We start from the raw sequence: 19,921 nt of genomic DNA on the forward strand, positions 1-19,921 counted from the left end.
TATTTATTATGGATCCCCAATAGCTGCTGCCAAGGCACTCTGGATAACATAACAGCCTAACCAGCTCTGCTAGGGTGAGTAATGTTCAGTGAGCTGTTCTGTCATTTGTGTCTGGAAGTAGCTAGCAAGTTAGCTTGAGTGCTTAACTTATGTTGTTATTACAGAACGCTCGAATCAACCCTTAAAGAGATGGGTGGGGCTAAAGCTTAAGAGGGTGTGAACGATGCTGAATAGGTGTAAACAAAGAAGGGCTCTAGTAGTAGTAGTACCAAAAGATTCAAAGGCCATTTTCTCAAAAAGTGAGTTTACAAGTTTATCAACTTTCAAAGCAAAATTACTTTCCCATTCTTCCTCAACTGTAGTGTATGATATACCATTTTGTAGCTCTGAGTCTCTTTTTATTCAATGTAAAAAACACAATTTCAAATTTTGCTACATAAGACCGATTTGAGCTGGTGGGTCACATTTTCACTTATCCAAAAATAGCAATTGAATTGCATTCAAGCCATGTACATTTTCACTATAAACCCATGGACGGTGAATCTTTTTAATACATTTGGTTTATAATCAAATTAAACGAAAAACAATCTGCAACAGAAATGTTTCTAAATAGGATCAGGTCAGAAGCATATCATAAATCGCTTCTCTCATTCCATGCGCACACGTAGACTTAAAGGTCTTTACGCATAACAGTCACATCTATACAGAATACTAGGCTCCTGTCAATTGTATCGTGGCCTGTGTGAGGCAGATCCTCAACAAAAATCTGCAGTTGATATTGAGGACTGAATAGTTTGGAGGAGCGTGTCTTTGGAAATCAGACGAGGGGCGCTCTTTGAAAATGGGGATGGATAGCCTACTTGAACAAGCGAAATGTAGGTATGTGAATTGTGAATAATGAAAAAGCATGAGGGCAAAAACCTCCAAAATATTTCAAAGCACTCTCAGTAGACCATTTAAAACCCCTTTATTCATAGGCTAGTTTTGGCTAATGGCCAGCATAAAAAGACCCACCTATGCAATTCTGCAATAAGGGGAGGGTAGGCTGTGCTTGGTTTTTAATCAAATTAAATGAAACCGAGTGTTTATTTATGTTTCTAAATATGAGATTCACCGGCACAAAAGGCACATCTCACCTTCCATGGGCACTGTGCGTCATGACTGGATAGGCTGCGCTTCCGCTCTCAAAATCCATGCCATTATCAACTGCATTACCGTTAAGAGCTGCTTTTTGTGAGTCCTAAAACTTCCCATTAGCGCTGCATGAAATTGTCACTTTTGCACTTGTTTTTAAGGACACACCTCAAATATTGCCAACACTCCCACAGGTAAATTGCCAAACCTGGTGTTAGGTCTGTAAAATGCCAGTGCGCCAGTTTTTCCATGACGAAATTGCAAACTAACGTGCGTTTGACACTTGCGCCTCCTTAGCGCCAGCCAAAAAAGGGCCCAGGATGTTAAAGGAAATATATTGAACATTTTATTAACAAATACCTACAGGACAGTAGCTCTCCAGGAACAGGGTTGGAAAACCCCGTTCTATCCCAAATGTAAATTATATTACTCCAATGTTTACAAACAAGAATTTCCGTAGCCCCATGATTCAGCTGTACACCAAAACAAGTAGTGGGCTGCCATTTTGCTGAAAGATTAATCCCAGACTGTAGCTTTAAATCTTTGAACAGATGAGGGGCTCGAAATTGAAGGACAGACTCACTCTTCCATATATGACTTGTGAGAGAAACCTCTACCTTGCAACTGTGCTCTGCTTGACCATTTTCTGGCGTGCACTCCTGGAACCTGAGGCATCAACCACAGAGAAACCCCCGGAAGAGTTGGGGAATCCATGAGCTGCCACATATTTGCGGTAGGCTTCACGAATAATACGAAAGGCTTGTGTGTTGGCATAGGGGATGTCTGTAACTGGGTCTCTGTACAGTGCAGCCTTGTGGGTGACAGGACAGACTTCCTGGGTGGGGGGCTGGGAGCCGGTCCGCACTGCCTGGGGGAAGGCAGCCTCAAAGGCCTCCTCATCGCTAAAGGTGATGTAAGTGCGGGAGCAAAGACCTCCCAAGGGTTGCTGGGAAGGCATGGGACTTGGTGCCACAGCAGCAACGGGCAGCGGTGTGTCCTGGTCTAACCTTTAAAAAAACAAATACAAACATTTGAGTTAGTGGTACATAGACTCCCTGGCTAAATAAAGGTTAAATATGTAATAAAACATCAGCCTACCGACAAAGGGCAATAATAGCTTTATTGTAAACAATGCTGTACTCTACTCCAGGTTTAGACTGTGCCCATTGCCAAGTAGCCTAGGATACAGTGGCTACTTGGGCATAAATAACAAATGAGACAAAAAATACATCCAATATTATTTTCACATCCAAACTTGATTTCAGCAAAACGGCTGCTGCATCCTGTCTGCGTGTTCTTTTGATTTAAGATAGCAATGTTGCTTTTCATTCTAAATATGGTGTTCCAAAATCAATGGAAATAAGGTATGCAGTTAGGTCTGTGGCGGTCATGAAATTTTGTCAGCCGGTTGTCATCATGCCGGTCTCACAGAAATTGACTGGTAATTAACATAAACACGTTTAACATCTCCAGGGCTCCATGCATACAAGCCGTATATAAGCCGCTGTCTAATAAATCAATTGAATATACACCATCACAATAAATCCAGTATTTATTTCAGGCAGGTCTAAAGAAACATAAAGAACAGAATATAATGAGTTAGCCAGATAACATACGGTAGGCCATGCGCTTGTTCATGTAGCTGACAAGATATGCAAATAAGTCCTTTATTTGATATTATATGATTTTATAGTAAGAAGATAATTGAACTTAGCTCAATAAAATAGAAAGGATATTTTTCACATTCTGGAGCGAGAGTGCGCATTCTGTAGCTCAGCTGGTAGAGCACGGCGCTTGTAACGCCAGGGTAGTGGGTTTGATCCCCTGGACCATCCATACACAAAAATGTATGCACACATCACTGTAAGTCGCTTTGGATAAAAGTGTCTGCTAAATGGCATATTATTTGAAGTGGCGACGTTGAGCGTAAAAGTGATCATTTGAAACAGGTCCTATATGCTAGTTTTAGAGTTATTTGGCAACTTTAGCTGTGAATGATAAACCATAGAATAGAATAGAATACCTTAGAAATCAAAAGATATTTGTGCTGCATGACTATAGGCTATTGATCATTTGAGAAAGTCGCAAAAAAAAGCTTGCGCTCTGTTCCTTGCCTCAGGCTGCAAGCTGTCCTCTCATCAAGTGATCATATTTTCATCCATCAGACTATTCTCAATTTAATATTGCCTTTACGAATATGTAAAATTAGTTTAGATTTAGAATGGCCCATTATCAAATGGGCAGGAAGAGGGGCAAAAGAAAAAAAGACATGTAATCCGTATGCACTCGAAGAGCGAAAGGAGGCCACTTTATCCGCTGGTTCATTTTACTCATGTCGGGTAGGCTACTCCAGTTGTTTCTCTGTGCGACAGGTGATATTCTGCCCAAACTCTGTATGCCATGGGCTCTCCAACCCTGTTCCTGCAGCTACTCAGTGCTTAATTTGGGAAACCAAGTGAAATCTGTTCGGGGACATCGATAGTAAAATGTTTTCACAACTAAACATATTCCATTAAACTGTTAACAGCCCCTCTCTCTGTGCACTGGAGAAAGGAATGAAAGAGAGAGGAGGAGATGGAAATGCACAGTGGTGAGATTACCTTTAGCTAAAAAGGTAATGTGTCAGCCTATTAATTATGAAAATAAAAAAGCCCAATTACGAGGCTATTCTAAATCAAATACAAATTCACTATAATTGTAGGCTAACTCTGAATTAGTTTAATTTAGGCTAGACCAATTATGTACCAAAGATATCTTAAATCTGTATTTTTTTCTTCCATGTTTAATATGCAGTAGGCTATGTATTGTGTAACGGCACAATTATTTTAATTCAGGGGTCTCTCAGGCTTGGGCTCATATTGGCCTATGCATATGCATAAGCTTTAATATGCATATGGTTGTTGTTAATTAATCATCACATTAGAAAGCACTGTCTATTTCGTTGTGTTAGGCTTTGAAACATCCACAATGACCATGTTTTCCGGTTGTTTAACTTCTTTCTTCAAATTGATTAATCACAGTGAGGTGGGTTTTAAAAGCACGTACTGTTTTGATAAGTGTTTGATGTGATTTTTGATTGCATTTGCATTGATGTCAGAATGGTTAGAGGGACAATAGAGCCCTTAGTACCAGGCCATTAGCGACCTGGTGATCATTAGTGAGTTGGGTACTTCTAACATGTCTAGAGTGCATAAGAGATTACCGTGACTCACCGGTCACATAGAATTTCACTGCCAAATCACCATTAAGTAACGTCAACCAAATAATTGAGTTTTTACTGGTACCGCATGCCTCCATCCCTTCCATATTTTTGCTAGTGGTGGCTAAAGTTAGTGGAAGTTTGTTGTGGCTGTTTAAAGAACACTGAACCTTAGATTACAGTTTCTCCTGGCCGAGGTTTCTTGGGTCCCAGGTCGGGTCTAGGGTATGGATTGACCCGTGAAGACCTCTAATTCACACAAAAGAATGCATCAAATGCATCGTTAAAAATGAAGCAAACTTTTGAAGAAAATATTGTGTATTATGTCTTTTCTAACCATTTATCCAGGGCAGGCATTATGGGCGGGCCTTAGGGGGCTGTACCTCCTTGCCCGTCCAAATAAAATATTGAAATATTGATAATTTATTTGTCCGAGACTCTCGCCGACACAAAGACGCATCAATCTCAGATAACGCATCCAAGTGAGCGAAACAGCGCCCCTCTGTCTCAGTATGTGTAGACCATGTATCTGATGCTGTCTGGACAAAAAGAGTATGGTATGTCATACTATTTCTGGCCAGACAGGATCAGATACATGGGCTACATATAGTACGACAGAGGGGCGCTGTTTCGCTCGCTCGGATGCTTTGTCAGGTGATAGTTTCAGCAGAGAGGAAGAGGCGAAGCGAAAGGGCTCACTCACCAAAATCTTTACAGAATAAGCCCAATGAGTTTTTATGGACATATTACGCAGACCTAAACTTGTAGCCTGCCTTCCCGCCTTTGTGACAATGACTCCCATTGTCAGGACGGACACGTGCATCTCGTCATTATATACAGATCTCTGGTTTCAGCCTCATGCGAATTGGAAAGAATAAGTTGTCGATTGCACAGTTCAGATGCTGGCTTCCCCTAAAGTAAATTGATGTTTTGCCAAAACTATATAATTACCCATCTAAATAAAATAATTCACCAGAGCATGACTTAGCTTAGGATCATTGTTTTGAAAAAAATAGCTGTGGATTGTTTCAAATCACAAGTGCATAGTTCTGCAATTTGGGCAGCGAGTGTGGCAATAGGCCTAGCTGATTGAGTTACTGCTGTCAGTGAAAAGCATCTAAAATGTATGTCAAGATAATGTTGCAACATGAAGGGGAGGGGTGCGTTGCGAAGATATGGCACTTCTTTCTCCAGAATACATGCACTCAGCTCTCCAGAATGCGCTCAGCTGTTTCACGCCAATTCCTGCTCACTCATTCATCCTGCTCATTCAATTGTTTGCTCTTTGTATATTTTTTATCAATTCCCCATTACGTCACCAGTAGGTCTAGTAAATGTACAGTTAATCCTCCGTCATCTGGTTACATTCATTTCTGTTAATGCATGTATTAATTACAGTCATTTAGCCTACCATTCTCATTATTGGAGTGGAAATGTTGTTTGCAGAGTTCACAACCTGCTACACTTGTGAGAAACAAGTTTTGGTTAATTTCATAACAATCATTTACGAGTTTTGTAATTTATTTGATTGTGTTTTGTTTGGAGTGCTTCATGTGAGCAATGAGCACGTGTCTGGTTTCTCTCTAGGAACATACAGCGGGAGCGTGCGTGCCTGAACACACAGAAGTAGGCCTCCCTGGCCTGCTGCTTGCATATGTAGAAAAGTGCCCATTTGGGATGTCTGATTTCCGATTGTCTTAACTCATGTGATAGAAAAATTACAAGACTGTGTTTAATACTATTTATGCATCAAATGGTTGTTTTATGCAATAGAATAGGGTTCTTAGAACTCTCATCTGTGTCTGTGTGAACCGAGAGGAGCATCTGAAGCTTGGGCTGGCAACTGATTAAGTGATGGCTAGGTGATAAAACCAACAGCCACATTCCATTCTATGATTAGTGGTGCGTGAAAGGGAGATGTCTCCAGTCTGACCTTTTGACCCATTCCACACATCTGCTGTTTGTCATGTAGACTAAGAGGGTGTATCTTTGCTATAAAATATCTTTGTATTCTTTGTATGTCAGAGCTCTCGGCCCAACACTCAAGAGTGTTGGGTCGACCAGCCTCAGTATTACAGAGCACTCACTCCATTCACGTGTGTGGGTTATTAATACGTTTTGAATAAAGTGATATCCTGATTGGTGATTGACCTTGTCTCTCCTCATTATTGATTAGAATTTCCACGACACTCACCATGTCCACCACTAATAAGCTGAGCTTCTCAGCCATTTTTTCTTCACCTCACACAGTAAGTAATCAAAGTCAGTTTTTTGTTTTTACATCCTTTGCAAATAATAACAGTTCTTCGCAGTACTTGAACAATCTTTCCAACACTCTCCCAGCCTCGATGTGAAAGAAAACCATCTGATGATCCCCTATTTCCAGTGGAAACGTCAAAAAACAGTCTGTCCTGAGCTCACTGGTGCGGGAAACTCTAGGCAGACAGGCGTAGCAGAGCGAATCATGTTATTTGAAAGAATCCGAATTTTCATCAGGATATTTTCTTGTGTTTTTATTTGTCGGCATTAGGCTTATGTATTTTATTTAGTTGAAGATTGAAGTTATAGGCCTATTGCTGCATTGGCTATCTCGGAGTTCAATTTCTTTAGCCCCAATGGATCACAGTGTAGGCTATCAATGTGTCCATTTGGCAGAGGCTGGTGCTCTCGCCTTAGTTGCATTTTAACTTTCAGATTTGTATCCTTTTTAATTCAGATTCAGATGTGCAAGCGCGTGCACACAGGAGGTCCCTTGAAAAAACGTGCCCGCCTATGGAAATCAAAGGCCCGTCTGCCGCCAGCCCTGCATTTATCCAGATACCGGAATGGTTTTAATGATCTGTTTCTAATAGCATTGCTACATTCTCCAAAAATGTTAGCCAGATTGTCTTGTAAAAAATACTGAAACTCAATGCAGACATTTTGCCAATTTTTTCAGCAAAGCAAAACACTCACACCCTTAAAAATGAGTCTCCTTACCCTTCCACATCCACATTTTCCTCTTTTAAGATGGAGTGGGGCACCAGGGGCATGAGGACAGAGTGGTAGCGGATGGTGGGGCCCTCAAATCGCCGCTTCTTATGGACCTGTTTTTTCTTGTCGGCCTCAAGACGCTCGTAGTTCTCTTTAAAATAAAAACATACAGAAATGGTCAATTAACACGACCCTAGCCAAGCTACGGACATATTTTCTCACATTGTTCAGTATGCACAGCCATGTGTTGTGTCTTTTAGCACTAGGTATTTTTCCTAACCCTAACCCTATTCAGGTAGTCTAAACATCTGCAATTACGGTGTGCACTTCCTTGTATTTTTGCACAGTTTCTTGTTACTGTTTCACTGTGCCTATATATGATGGCCGCTATGGACCGTGATGTTATGAATCAGTAAACTTAGTTGAACTTGAACCACATCATCATTATTGGGAATTAACATGGCAACTCTTGACTATTGAGATTCCCCCTTTAGTCTTACCCAGTGATCGGAGGTTGACCTCAGCAGTTATTTTGGCCTCAGCCAGCAACTCTTCCTGGGTCAGGGGTCGGTCGTGGTGGGCTCCCCTCCGCCGTCGTGGGGCATCCTGTCTTTCTTGCAGTCGCAGGTTGGTCTTCCGCGTATGCTCGCTGGTCGACTGGCGCACAGACTTCCGAGCTGGGGAAGAGTTGCCAGTCAGTGACAAGGCTTACAGGGATGTTCCACTCAAAATACAATTTAACATGACTAAATTAGTCAATTCCCCAATAGCTGTCTGCATTAGATTTGACACTATTGGCTAAATCAGAGTTAGAAAAGGTAGAGGACGCACCTCCTATCTTTGCCATTAGTCGCTTCTGTGACAGCATGTGTAACCTTGTGGGTGGCTAGCTCCCTTGTAAAGTAGTCAAATGCCTTATTATTTGGGGGGTTTAAATGGGCATTAAGCCAACGTTAATGATTTACTGCCCACAGCAGTGCTGGACTGTTGCTCAGGCGTATAATTAATTGGCTGTTCCCTCCTGGATGGAATTCTGTGATCCCCATAACCCATAGCAAGTTCCACCCAGCTGCAAGTTCCACCAAGTTATGTTGCATGCTATGAGTCTTTTGTCCCGAGTGTGCCCTGTACCATTTCTTACTATGTGTTCTTACATATGACTATTTTCACAAATTTAATGTAGCCACATTTTTCAGAAAGGGATACTGACAACATACAATATGACTATTAAATACCTAGAAACAGTCGAGGAATCGTCTACAGCGAAGGACAGTGGAAAAATCATGTTAGGTTGAATTTTGACTGGAACATCCCATTAAGAGACAACAGCACATACTTTAGACAATTATTTCACTTTCCTTTCTTGAGATTATTTAAAGCTACAATCTGCGATTGGTCCATCCATTTCAGAACTTTTAAATGAATGATTCTTAAAGCCATTGATTCTTGAAGAATATAACTTATAAATGCCTTTTGAGTACAATTGTCTTACCCTAATTGAACCCAAAATATATGCATGTCAAAATACAAACTATTTTGATCTCATGTATGGTCAGTCACACCCCTCAGCAAGTGGCAGGGTGGCCGTTTTTGTTTTTTCTTTGGATCCCATACTGTAGCTTTAAGTGTGGCAACAGCATTAAACATACCCTGAGGAAAGAGTCATTGCTTTTTACAATTATTGAACTTATGTTATGCTACATTGACAAACCAAACGCAATAGTATATTTTGCAATGCCACATGATGCTATAGCTTAGGGGATGCAATACATGGAAATTGCATAAAAAAAGGTTGATGATTTTAATAGAGTTCTTGGCATTTAAAAGTTACATTTTTTAAATCCCTTGCTGCAGCATACTACATTGCTCGTGTGAAAAAATATATCGTAGAGCGATACCAAGTTAAATATCCATCATCGAAAGCTAAATTTACAGTGCATCCGGAAAATATTCAGACCCCTTCACTTATTCCACATTTTGTTACGTTACAGCCTTATTCTAAAATTGATTAAATCGTTCCACCCCCCCCCTCATCAATCTACACACAATACCCCATAATAAGAAAGCAAAAACAGGTATTTCGAAATGTTTGCAAATGTATAAAAATAAAAATTAACTGAAATATCACATTTACATAAGTATTCAGACCCTTCACTCAGTACTTTGTTGAAGCACCTTTGGCAGCGATTACAGCCTTGAGTCTTCTTGGGTATGACGCTACAAGCTTGGCACACCTGTATTTGGGGAGTTCCTCCCATTCTTCTCTGCAGATCATCTCAAGCTCTGTCAGGTTGGATGGGGAGCGTCGCTGCACAGCTATTTTCAGGTCTCTCCAGATATATTCGATCGGGTTCAAGTCCGGGCTCTGGCTGGGTCACTCAAGGACATTCAGAGACTTGTCCCGAAGCCACTCCTGTGTTGTCTTGGCTGTGTGCTTAGGGTCGTTGTCCTGTTGGAAGGTGAACTGTCGCCCCAGTCTGAGGTCTTGAGCGCTCTGGAGCATGTTTTCATCAAGGATCTCTCTGTACTTTGCTCCGTTCATCTTTCCCTCAATCCTGACTAGTCTCCCAGTCCCTGCCACTGAAAACATCCCCACAGCATGATGCTGCCACCACGCTTCACCGTAGGGATGGTGCCAGGTTTCCTCCAGACGTGACGCTTGGCATTCAGGTCAAAGAGTTCAATCTTGGTTTCATCAGACCAGAGAATCATGGTCAGAGTCCTTTACGTGCTTTTGGCAATCTCCAAGCGGGCTATCATGTGCATTTTACTGAGGAGTGGCTTCCGTCTGGCCACTACCATAAAGGCCTGATTGGTGGAGTGCTGCAGAGATGGTTGTCCTTCTGGAAGGTTCTCCCATCTCCACAGAGGAACTCTGGAGCTCTGACAGAGTGACCATTGGTTTCTTGGTCACCTCCCTGACCAAGGCCCTTCTCCCCCGATTGCTCAGTTTGGCCGGGCGGCCAGCTCTAGGAAGAATATTCCAAATCAAATCAAATTTTATTGGTCCCACATTGGTGGTTCTAAACTTCTTCCATTTAAGAATGATGGAGGCCACGGTGTTCTTGAGGACCTTCAATGCTGCAAAAATGTTTTGGTACCCTTCCCCAGATCTGTGCCTCGACACAATCCTGTCTCGGAGCTCTACGGACAATTCCTTCGACCTCATGGCTTGGTTTTTGCTCTGACATGCACTGTCAACTGTGGGACCTTATATAGACAGGTGTGTGCCTTTCCAAATCATGTCCAATCAATTGAATTTACCACAGGTGGACTCCGATCAAGTTGCAGAAACATCTCAAGGATGATCACTGGAAACAGGATGCACCTGAGTTCAATTTCGAGTCTTATAGCAAAGGGTCTGAATACTTATGTAAATACATTTGCACAAATTTCAAAAAACCTGTTTTCGCTTTGTCATTATGGGGTATTGTGTGTATATTGATGAGGAAAACATTTACATTTAACTTAGCTGAAAATAAAGCCCGTACAGATAGAGGCCTCTTACTCTCTCCAAACTCCTGAAACTCTTGCGGTGCCCTCCTCTCCACTTTGGCTTTCTCAGTCTTCTTCAGCTCCTCTGAGGGCCTCTTTGGTTTAGGCTTAGTCACCTTCAGAGGTTCCTTGGAATAAAACATTTATTATTTTTACAAACACTTGGCCTCATCTATCAACATGTGTATGAAAAATGCATGCAAAACCCACAAAATATATTCAAGTCCATTCACCTCGGAAGTTCATACTTTGATAAATCTCACTTTTCATAAATTGCATTATCTAAAACGATTAAGGCTGTCCCCAACAAAGAAAAAAACTTGGTTGACCAAGAGTCCGTTCTTTTGACCAAATTGTAAAACTTGTATTTTTCCATATATTGACATCCTATAGTGCACTCGGAAAGTATTCAGACCCCTTCACTTTTTCACATTTTGTTACGTTACAGCCTTATTCTAAAATGGAATAAATAAAGTATTTTCCTCATCAATCTACATACAATACCCCATAATGACAACGCGAAAACAGGTTTTTTAGAATTTTTTCAAACCTAGCGCTCAGGCCCTCAGACTGGGGCGCAGGTTTACCTTCCAACAGGACAACGACCCTAAGCAAACAGCCAAGACAACACAGGTGTGGCTTTGGGACAAGTCTCTGAATGTCCTTGAGTGGCCCAGCCAGAGCCCGGACTTGAACATCTCTGGAGAGACCTGAAAATAGCTGTGCAGCGATGCTCCCTGTCCAACCAGACAGAGCTTGAGTTGATCTGCAGAGAAGAATGGGAGAAACTCCCCAAATACAGGTGTACCAAGCTTGTAGCGTCATACCCAAGAAGACTCGAGGCTGTAATTGCTTCAACAAAGTACTGAGTAAAGGGTCTGAATACTTATCACATTTACATATGTATTTTTTTGTTTATTTTTTTGTTGTTGCTACAATTCAAAAAACCTATTTTTGCTTTGTCATTATGGGGTAATGTGTGTAGATTTGAGGGAAAAAAACAATTTAATCAATTTTAAAATAAGGCTGTAACGTAACTAAATGTGGAAAACCTGAAGGGGTCTGAATACACTGTAGGTAATATAACCATATACAATTTCAATGTCTTAGACTGATGGACTGTGCCATCCCCACGGCCTCCACAATGGATCAGTCCACTCAGACAGGCGCGAATAAGACAGGTGTCTTGTACACCATGATATTTTGTTTTTTGGCTACTGCTCGACTAAAATAAATCTTGGTCGACCAACCGAATTGGGTAAGCCCTAAAAACGATAGCAAAATCAAACTATGCATATCAATGATGAGGATATTGATGTCTCATGGTAGGGTAGCGGGTCCAAAATGGGTTAGCTTTGAGCATCTTCTGCTCTTGAATGGATGGTCATACTGGAGTTTTATGCCAAGGTGATGTTCTATCAATGGGTTTGCTAAAGTCTGTTAGGCATACACGTGGCCCTGATTCTAACCATTTCTCTCATGGGTAAATGTGCATGGGAATTTTTGTTAAAATCAAAAGGTTATTAATACAATATGGAGTGATCCAATATGGACTTTTAGTTGTAGTCTAGTGGTTATCAACACTTTATGATTTAAAAGAAATGGTAGCTCACAGTAAACATGATTCAAGAAGGTAAAATGGATCGCCTATGTTCGCTGAGTTAGCACACTCACTGTTAAGTTAGCTCATCCTGATAAGTCCTATTGTCAAAATATTGGCACTGCCTTTCACTGGAACTGGTTTTGAAAAGGTCTACTTTGTTTTCTCAGCAGAGCATAGGAAAGGACCTTTCTTTATACTAGTGTTCTTCAAGCCTGTTTCTGAGGTCCCCCAGGGGTGCACATTATTGTGGATGTTCGGTAGAAGTAGTGAGGATGCAAGTGCATTAAGTTACCTTATAAGCTTTGGTGACAACTCGACTCTTCCTGCGAGGAGCATCCTCCTCCTGGTCACTATCAGGCTCGTCACCCTCATCTATGTCAAAGTCACTGTCGACCTCGTCCTCTGTGTCCGAGTGCTCCCCTCTGTACTCATCATCTCCTGATTCCTTGAGGGAGAGTCCAAATCAAACATACATATTAATAATGGTCGATAGCGAATTGGGAACAAGCATGGCCGAATACATTTATTTTTAATTTTTTTACATGGTACAAATGCACCCATAAAGCAACACATTCTACTTAAAGTTTTTTAAATTGCCGGTGTCCAGGAGTTATAATTGGGAGCATACATACTCTTTGCTAATGCAGTTACAAAAACAGAGAACCAGAGGGCAAGCTACAATACGGCAAAGAAAGCAAACAAGTAAGTGCATTGAGGCCGCCATCTTTATGCATGCCAGCTAGTAGAAATAAGCTCAAGAGAGAAATATCTAAATTTTCAGTGCGACCCTCCGGACCTTGTTGAAGACCGAATGCGGCCCCGGGGCAAAATGAGTTTGACACGCCTGCATTAGGCCTAAGTGCTTTAAATCGTTCTGTAGTCTAAGGAATGTCCATTTTGAAACGTTTGCTGTATACTCACATCTGTCCTTTGTAGCTATATGTTGCTATAATTGAACGTGAATGGGCGTCCCCATTCACGTCAATGATGGTGTGATGGAAAATGTTTATGTTTGTGCTTTTCTAATAACCAATATCTGTGTTCATGCAAGTGACTGATTTAACGAATTCTCTCTATCAGCATCTGCAATTTTGCAGTACGCCTTGAACCTTGTTTTGAGAACGAAAGATCTCAGTTTCGAGGTCTCAGCTTAGAGAGAAAAAGCCTTGTGGGGTATTGGTCTGACATGCATGAACCAGTATTGGTCGGTCACATGAATGAAGCAAACGTTAATGATGAATTAATTATAAATGAGCTAAATCATGCAAATTTAACCCTAACCCTAACTAACAGGACTGCCCCGGGAGAGCTCCTGATCGACATGTGTACATTGAGTTGGTTGGAACCTCTCCAGCGTGCTGATAATAAAGAATGATTCATTTAAGATTGACTTCGAGTGTCCCTGTGTAGAATTTCCACGACAATGGCATAATGGGTGGACTGGTGGCCATTGTGAGTGTACCCATATGAGCAAAACAGGAAGTAAAATATGTGCTAAAATATGTGCTGTGATTTCTTGATTCACATTACAAAAAATACATTTCATTGCATGAGCTAAATCAGTTATCATTTGAATTAACATTCTACATTACCATTGAAATTATTGCATCACGAGTGTAGCCATGACTTAACCAGTACAATTGCCAGGGTTAGAGGTTCCTAGCCTGTGTGCTGCTGCATTGTGGTCATTCGATCAGCTGTTCGTTCAACAAATATAAATACAAATAATCACACATGCCAGTTTATAAGGTACACCACCCTGTTCATGAAAAAAGGTAGCTCCTAAAGACAGTGAGTCACGTGGCCGTGGCTTGCTATATAAAGCAGGCAGACAGGCATCGAGGCATTCAGTTACCATTCGTTTGAACGTTAGAATGGGCAAAACGAGTAACCTAAGCGACTTTGAGCGTGGTATGACCATCGGTGCCAGGCACGCCAGATCCAGTATCTCAGAAACACCCACCCTCCTGGGCTTTTAATGCACGACAGCGTCTAGGGTTTACCGAGAACGGTGCGACAAACAAACAAACATCCAGTCAGCGGCAGTCCTGTGGGCGAAAACAGCTAGTTGATGAGAGGTCAAAGGAGAATGGCAAGAATCGTGCAAGCTAACAGGCGGGCCACAAAAGGCATCTCGGAACGCACAACTTGTCAATCCTCGTCACGGATGGGCTATTGCTGCAGACGACCACACCAGGTTCCACTCCTATCAACTAAAAACAAGAAGAAGTGGCTCCAGTGGGCACGCGATCACCAACACTGGACAATTGGGGAGTGGACAAACATCGCCTGGTCCAACGAATCCCGGTTCCTGTTGCGTCATGCTGATGGCAGAGTCAGGATTTGGAGTAGGCAGCATGAGCCCATGGACCCATCCTGCCTGTTCTCAACGTTACAGGCTGGTGGCAGTGGTACACCACTGTCCAATGTGCAGCAACTGCGTGATGCCATCATGTCAGCGTGAACCAACATCCCTGTGGAATGTTTCCGACTTGTAGAATCCATGCCCCGAAGAATTCAGGCTGTTCTGGAGGTAAAGGGTACTTGATTGGTGTACCTAAAAAAATAACTGTCCAGTGAGTGCATAGATCCTACAAGTGTCTGGAACTCTATTGGAGGGATGGGACACCATTCTTCCACAAGAAATTCCATCATTTGGTGTTTTGTTGATGGAGGTGGAAAACGCAGTCTCAGGCGCCGCTCCAGAATCTCCCATACAGTGAGGGAAAAAAGTATTTGATCCCCTGCTGATTTTGTACGTTTGCCCACTGACAAAGAAAAGATCAGTCTATAATTTTAATGGTAGGTTTATTTGAACAGTGAGAGACAGAATAACAACAAACAAATCCAGAAAAACGCATGTCAAAAATGTTATAAATTGATTTGCATTTTAATGAGGGAAATAAGTATTTGACCCCCTCTCAATCAGAAAGATTTCTGGCTCCCAGGTGTCTTTTATACAGGTAACGAGCTGAGATTAGGAGCACACTCTTAAAGGGAGTGCTCCTAATCTCAGTTTGTTGCCTGTATAAAAGACACCTGTCCACAGAAGCAATCAATCAATCAGATTCCAAACTCTTCACCAGGGCCAAGACCAAAGAGCTCTCCAAGGATGTCAGGGACAAGATTGTAGACCTACACAAGGCTGGAATGGGCTACAAGACCATCGCCAAGCAGCTTGGTGAGAAGGTGACAACAGTTGGTGCGATTATTCGCAAATGGAAGAAACACAAAACAACTGTCAATCTCCCTCGGCCTGGGGCTCCATGCAAGATCTCACCTCGTGGAGTTGCAATGATCATGAGAACGGTGAGGAATCAGCCCAGAACTACACGGGAGGATCTTGTCAATGATCTCAAGGCAGCTGGAACCATAGTCACCAAGAAAACAATTGGTAACACACTACGCCGTGAAGGACTGAAATCCTGCAGCGCCCGCAAGGTCCCCCTGCTCAAGAAAGCACATATACAGGCCCGTCTGAAGTTTGCCTAGCCAGTCTCCAGACCTTAATCCCATAGAAAATCTGTGGAGGGAGCTGAAGGTTCGAGTTGCCAAACGTCAGGCTCGAAACCTTAATGACTTGGAGAAGATCTGCAAAGAGGAGTGGGACAAAATCCCTTCTGAGATGTGTGCAAACCTGGTGGCCAACTACAAGAAACGTCTGACCTCTGTGAATGCCAACAAGGGTTTTGCCACCAAGTACTAAGTCATGTTTTGCAGAGGGGTCAAATACTTATTTCCCTCATTAAAATGCAAATCAATTTATAACATTTTTGACATGCGTTTTTCTGGATTTTTTTGTTGTTATTCTGTCTCTCACAGTTCAAATAAACCTACCATTAAAATTATAGACTGATCATGTCTTTGTCAGTGGGCAATCGTACAAAATCAGCAGGGGATCAAATACTTTTTTCCCCTCACTGTGTGTGTGTGTGTGTGTATATATATATATATATATATATATATACATATACATACACACACACACACACACACTTTTTTATTTTTTAAAGAAATTTAGCATATACACAAATATATACACACACATACATACATTACCAGTCAAAAGTTGACACGCCTACTTAATCAAGGGTTTTTCTTAATTTTTACTATTTTCGACATTGTAGAATAATAGTGAAGATATCAAAACTTTGAAATAACACATATGGAATATGTTAAACAAATCAAAATATATTTTATATTTGAGATTCTTCAAAGTAGCCACCCTTTGCCTTGATGACAGCTTTGCACAATCTTGGCATTCTCGCAACCAGCTTCATGAGGTAGTCACCTGGAATGCATTTCAATTAACAGGTGTGCCTTCTTAAAAGTTAATTTGTGGAATTTCTTTCCTTCTTAATGCATTTGAGCCAATCAGTAGTGTTGTGACAAGGTAGGGGTGGTATACAGAAGTTAGCCCTATTTGGTATAAGACCAAGTCCATATTATGTCAAGAACAGCTCAAATAAGCAAATAGAAACGACAGTCCATCATTACTTTAAGACATGAAGGTCAGTCAATACGGAACATTTCAAGAACTTTGAACGTTTCTTCAAGTGCAGTCGCAAAAACCATAAAGCGCTATGATGCAACTGGCTCTCATGAGGACGCCACAGGAATGGAAGACCCAGAGTTACCTCTGCTGCAGAGGATAAGTTAATTAGAGTTACCATCCTCAGAAATTGCAGTCCAAATAAATGCTTCACATAGTTCAAGTAACAGACATCTCAACATCAACTGTTCAGAGGAGACTGTGTGAATTAGGCCTTCATGGTCAAATTGCTGCAAAGAAACCACTACTAAAGGACACCAATAAGAAGAAGAGACTTGCTTGGGCCAAGAAACACGAGCAATGGACATTAGACTGGTGGAAATCTGTCCTTTGGTCTGGAGTCCAAATTTGAGATTTTTGGTTCCAACCACCGTGTCTTTGTGAGACGCGGTGTGGGTGAACGGATGATCTCCGCATCTCCACTGTTTTGCTGGTGACACTGTGATTTATTTAGAATTCAAGGCACACATAACCAGCATGGCTACCACAGCATTCTGCAGTAATATGCCATCCCATCTTGTTTGGGCTTAGTGGGACTATTATTTGCTTTCCAACAGGACAATGACCCAACACACCTCCAGGCTGTGTAAGGGCTATTTTACCAAGAAGGAGAGTGATGAGGTGCTGCATCAGATGACCTGGCCTCCACAATCCCACAACCTCAACCAAATTGAGGTGGTTTGGGATGAGTCGGACCGCAGAGTGAAGGAAAAGCAGCCAACAGGTGCTCAGCATATATGGGAATTCCTTCAAGACTGTTGCAAAAGCATTCCAGGTGAAGCTGGTTGAGAGAATGCCAAGCTGTCATCAAGGCAAAAGGGTTGCTATTTGAAGAATCTCAAATATAAAACACTTGTTTGGCTACTACATGATTCCATATGCGTTATTTCGTAGTTTTGATGTCTTCACTATTATTATTTTTTTATCTACCTGCCACAGTGGCTGGTGGACCAAACAGTTCATTTTAGGCCCTGTCACTAAAGATCACATGGCACTTATCTTAAGAGTAGTGGTGTTAACCCCGGTGTCCTGGCTAAATTCCCAATCCGGCCCTCATACCATTATGGCCACCTAATCATCCCCAGCTTCCAATTGGCTCATTCCTATCCCCTGTAACTATTCCTCAGGTCGTTGCTGTAAATGAGAAGGGTTAAATAAAATACAAAAGTATCTTTGTTTGAAGAACTGCAACCTCAACAGTTTCCCATGTGTATCAAGAATGGTTCACCAGCCAACTTGACACGACTGTGGGAAGCATTGGAGTCAACATGGGCCAGCATTAAGTGGAACGCTTTCGACACCTTGTAGTCCATGCCCAACGAATTGAGGCTGTTCTGATGGCAAACGGGGGTGCAACTCAATATTAGGAAGGTGTCCTTACGTTTTCTACACTCAGATATGGAAAAATTATTAAATATCTTAATTTAGGATGATAGTGAATGAAGCAAACTCACAGATTTGTTAAATAATCACATATTCCTCACTCAGTAGTTAAACCATTTAGAGATGTAAAAAATGCTCCTATGCACAATTTAACCAGGGGGTCTGTGCAGCAGCAGGATGAACGTTTGACGTCCCTACTCTATTCTCTGTCTCTTGAAATGAAAACACTGCAGCTGAAGTAGAAACCCCCTGAATTTAGAAAGCGGACCATCTCTTCCAAATCCTGTGATCTGGGGACTGTGTAGTGCTAGCTCCATTGTTACTGTAAGCTTCGTTTCCCGATCACTACTGCGACGCGACAGCTAGCCAGCTAAAGTAGCTACTTACGTCGTTGAATCCGCCGTATGTGGTCTTGTAGAATTCATCTTCTTCTTCAGCATCTAATAACTTAGACATGCGGTTCCCCGCCGTCTTACGGGGCTCTTTGCTAAATGCTACACTCATTATGACCTAGCTCAGCTAGATTAATAGGGAATGTGCTACCTAGCTCAGAAATATAACGTTTTTGTTGTTAGCTAGCTACCACAAAAGACAATGCATGCAGCTAATGACGTCGATATGGTGCGACATGCTTTTTCTTCTTCAGGTTAGACGGCACTACAGAACATTCTTCTTGTTCTTCTTCGAGGAAGTTTAACGGCGGTTGGCATCCAATTTGTTGCATTACCGCCACCTACTAGACTGGAGTATAATGCCCTTACATTTTGTTTGAAAAATAAAATAAAGAAATACCCTACCATCTAACACTACACTCACAAATTCAAAAATATTATTAATAATTAACACCACCCTTCTCCACTATTTAAATATACTCACTCCTACCTCATGCCCTCAACCTGAAATGATGGGACATCACCACTTAACACTCCCTGTGACTCTTCTGATGTCAAGTCTTGCACACCCAAATACCTCTCTGCAGCTGCCACCACAACCAAAATTTTCTTCGACTTACATTCCATCCCTGCAGTACAATTAATAACAATTGCTATGAATGCTAAAAATCCAATCTTACTGAAACATACACTACTGTTCAAAAGTTTGGGGTCACTTAGAAATGTCCTTGTTTTCGATTAAAATAACATCAAATTGATCAGAAATACAGTGTAGACATTGTTAATGTTGTAAATGGCTATTGTAGCTGGAAACGGCTGATTTTTAATGGAATATCTACATAAGTGTACAGAGGCCCATTATCAGCAACCATCAGTCCTGTGTTCCAATGGCACGTTGTGTTTGCTAATCCAAGTTTATCATTTTAAAAGGCTAATTGATCATTAGAAAACCCTTTTGCAATTATGTTAGCACAGCTGAAAACCCTGAAAACCCCAGTCTCAATGTCAACAGTGAAGAGGCGACTCCGGGATGCTGACCTTCTAGGCAGAGGTCCAAAGAAAAAGCCATATCTCAGACTGCCAATCTTAATCTTTTATTTTTATTGGCCTGTCTGAGATATGGCTTTTTCTTTGCAACTCTGCCTAGAAGGTCAGCATCCCGGAGTCGCCTCTTCACTGTTGAATCCACC

The 19,921-nt window shown here is 41.7% G+C and overlaps 1 protein-coding gene across 1 annotated transcript; it reads right to left on the bottom strand.

Moving 5' to 3' along the window:
• Positions 1–299: 299 nt before the first annotated feature.
• LOC311114960 (vacuolar protein sorting-associated protein 72 homolog) lies at positions 300–18,960 on the bottom strand. The gene is made up of 6 exons (XM_084157254.1): positions 18,727–18,960; positions 12,697–12,849; positions 10,815–10,929; positions 7,807–7,983; positions 7,313–7,457; positions 300–2,141 (listed from the first exon to the last, which is right to left on the bottom strand). The coding sequence occupies exons 1-6, from the start codon at positions 18,841–18,843 to the stop codon at positions 1,748–1,750; spliced, it is 1,101 nt and encodes a 366-aa protein (XP_084013380.1). The 5' UTR covers positions 18,844–18,960; the 3' UTR covers positions 300–1,747.
• Positions 18,961–19,921: the final 961 nt, after the last annotated feature.

This window comes from Coregonus lavaretus, assembly GCF_964263955.1.
Source record: "Coregonus lavaretus genome assembly, chromosome: 3".
Classification (NCBI taxonomy): Eukaryota; Metazoa; Chordata; class Actinopteri; order Salmoniformes; family Salmonidae; genus Coregonus; species Coregonus lavaretus.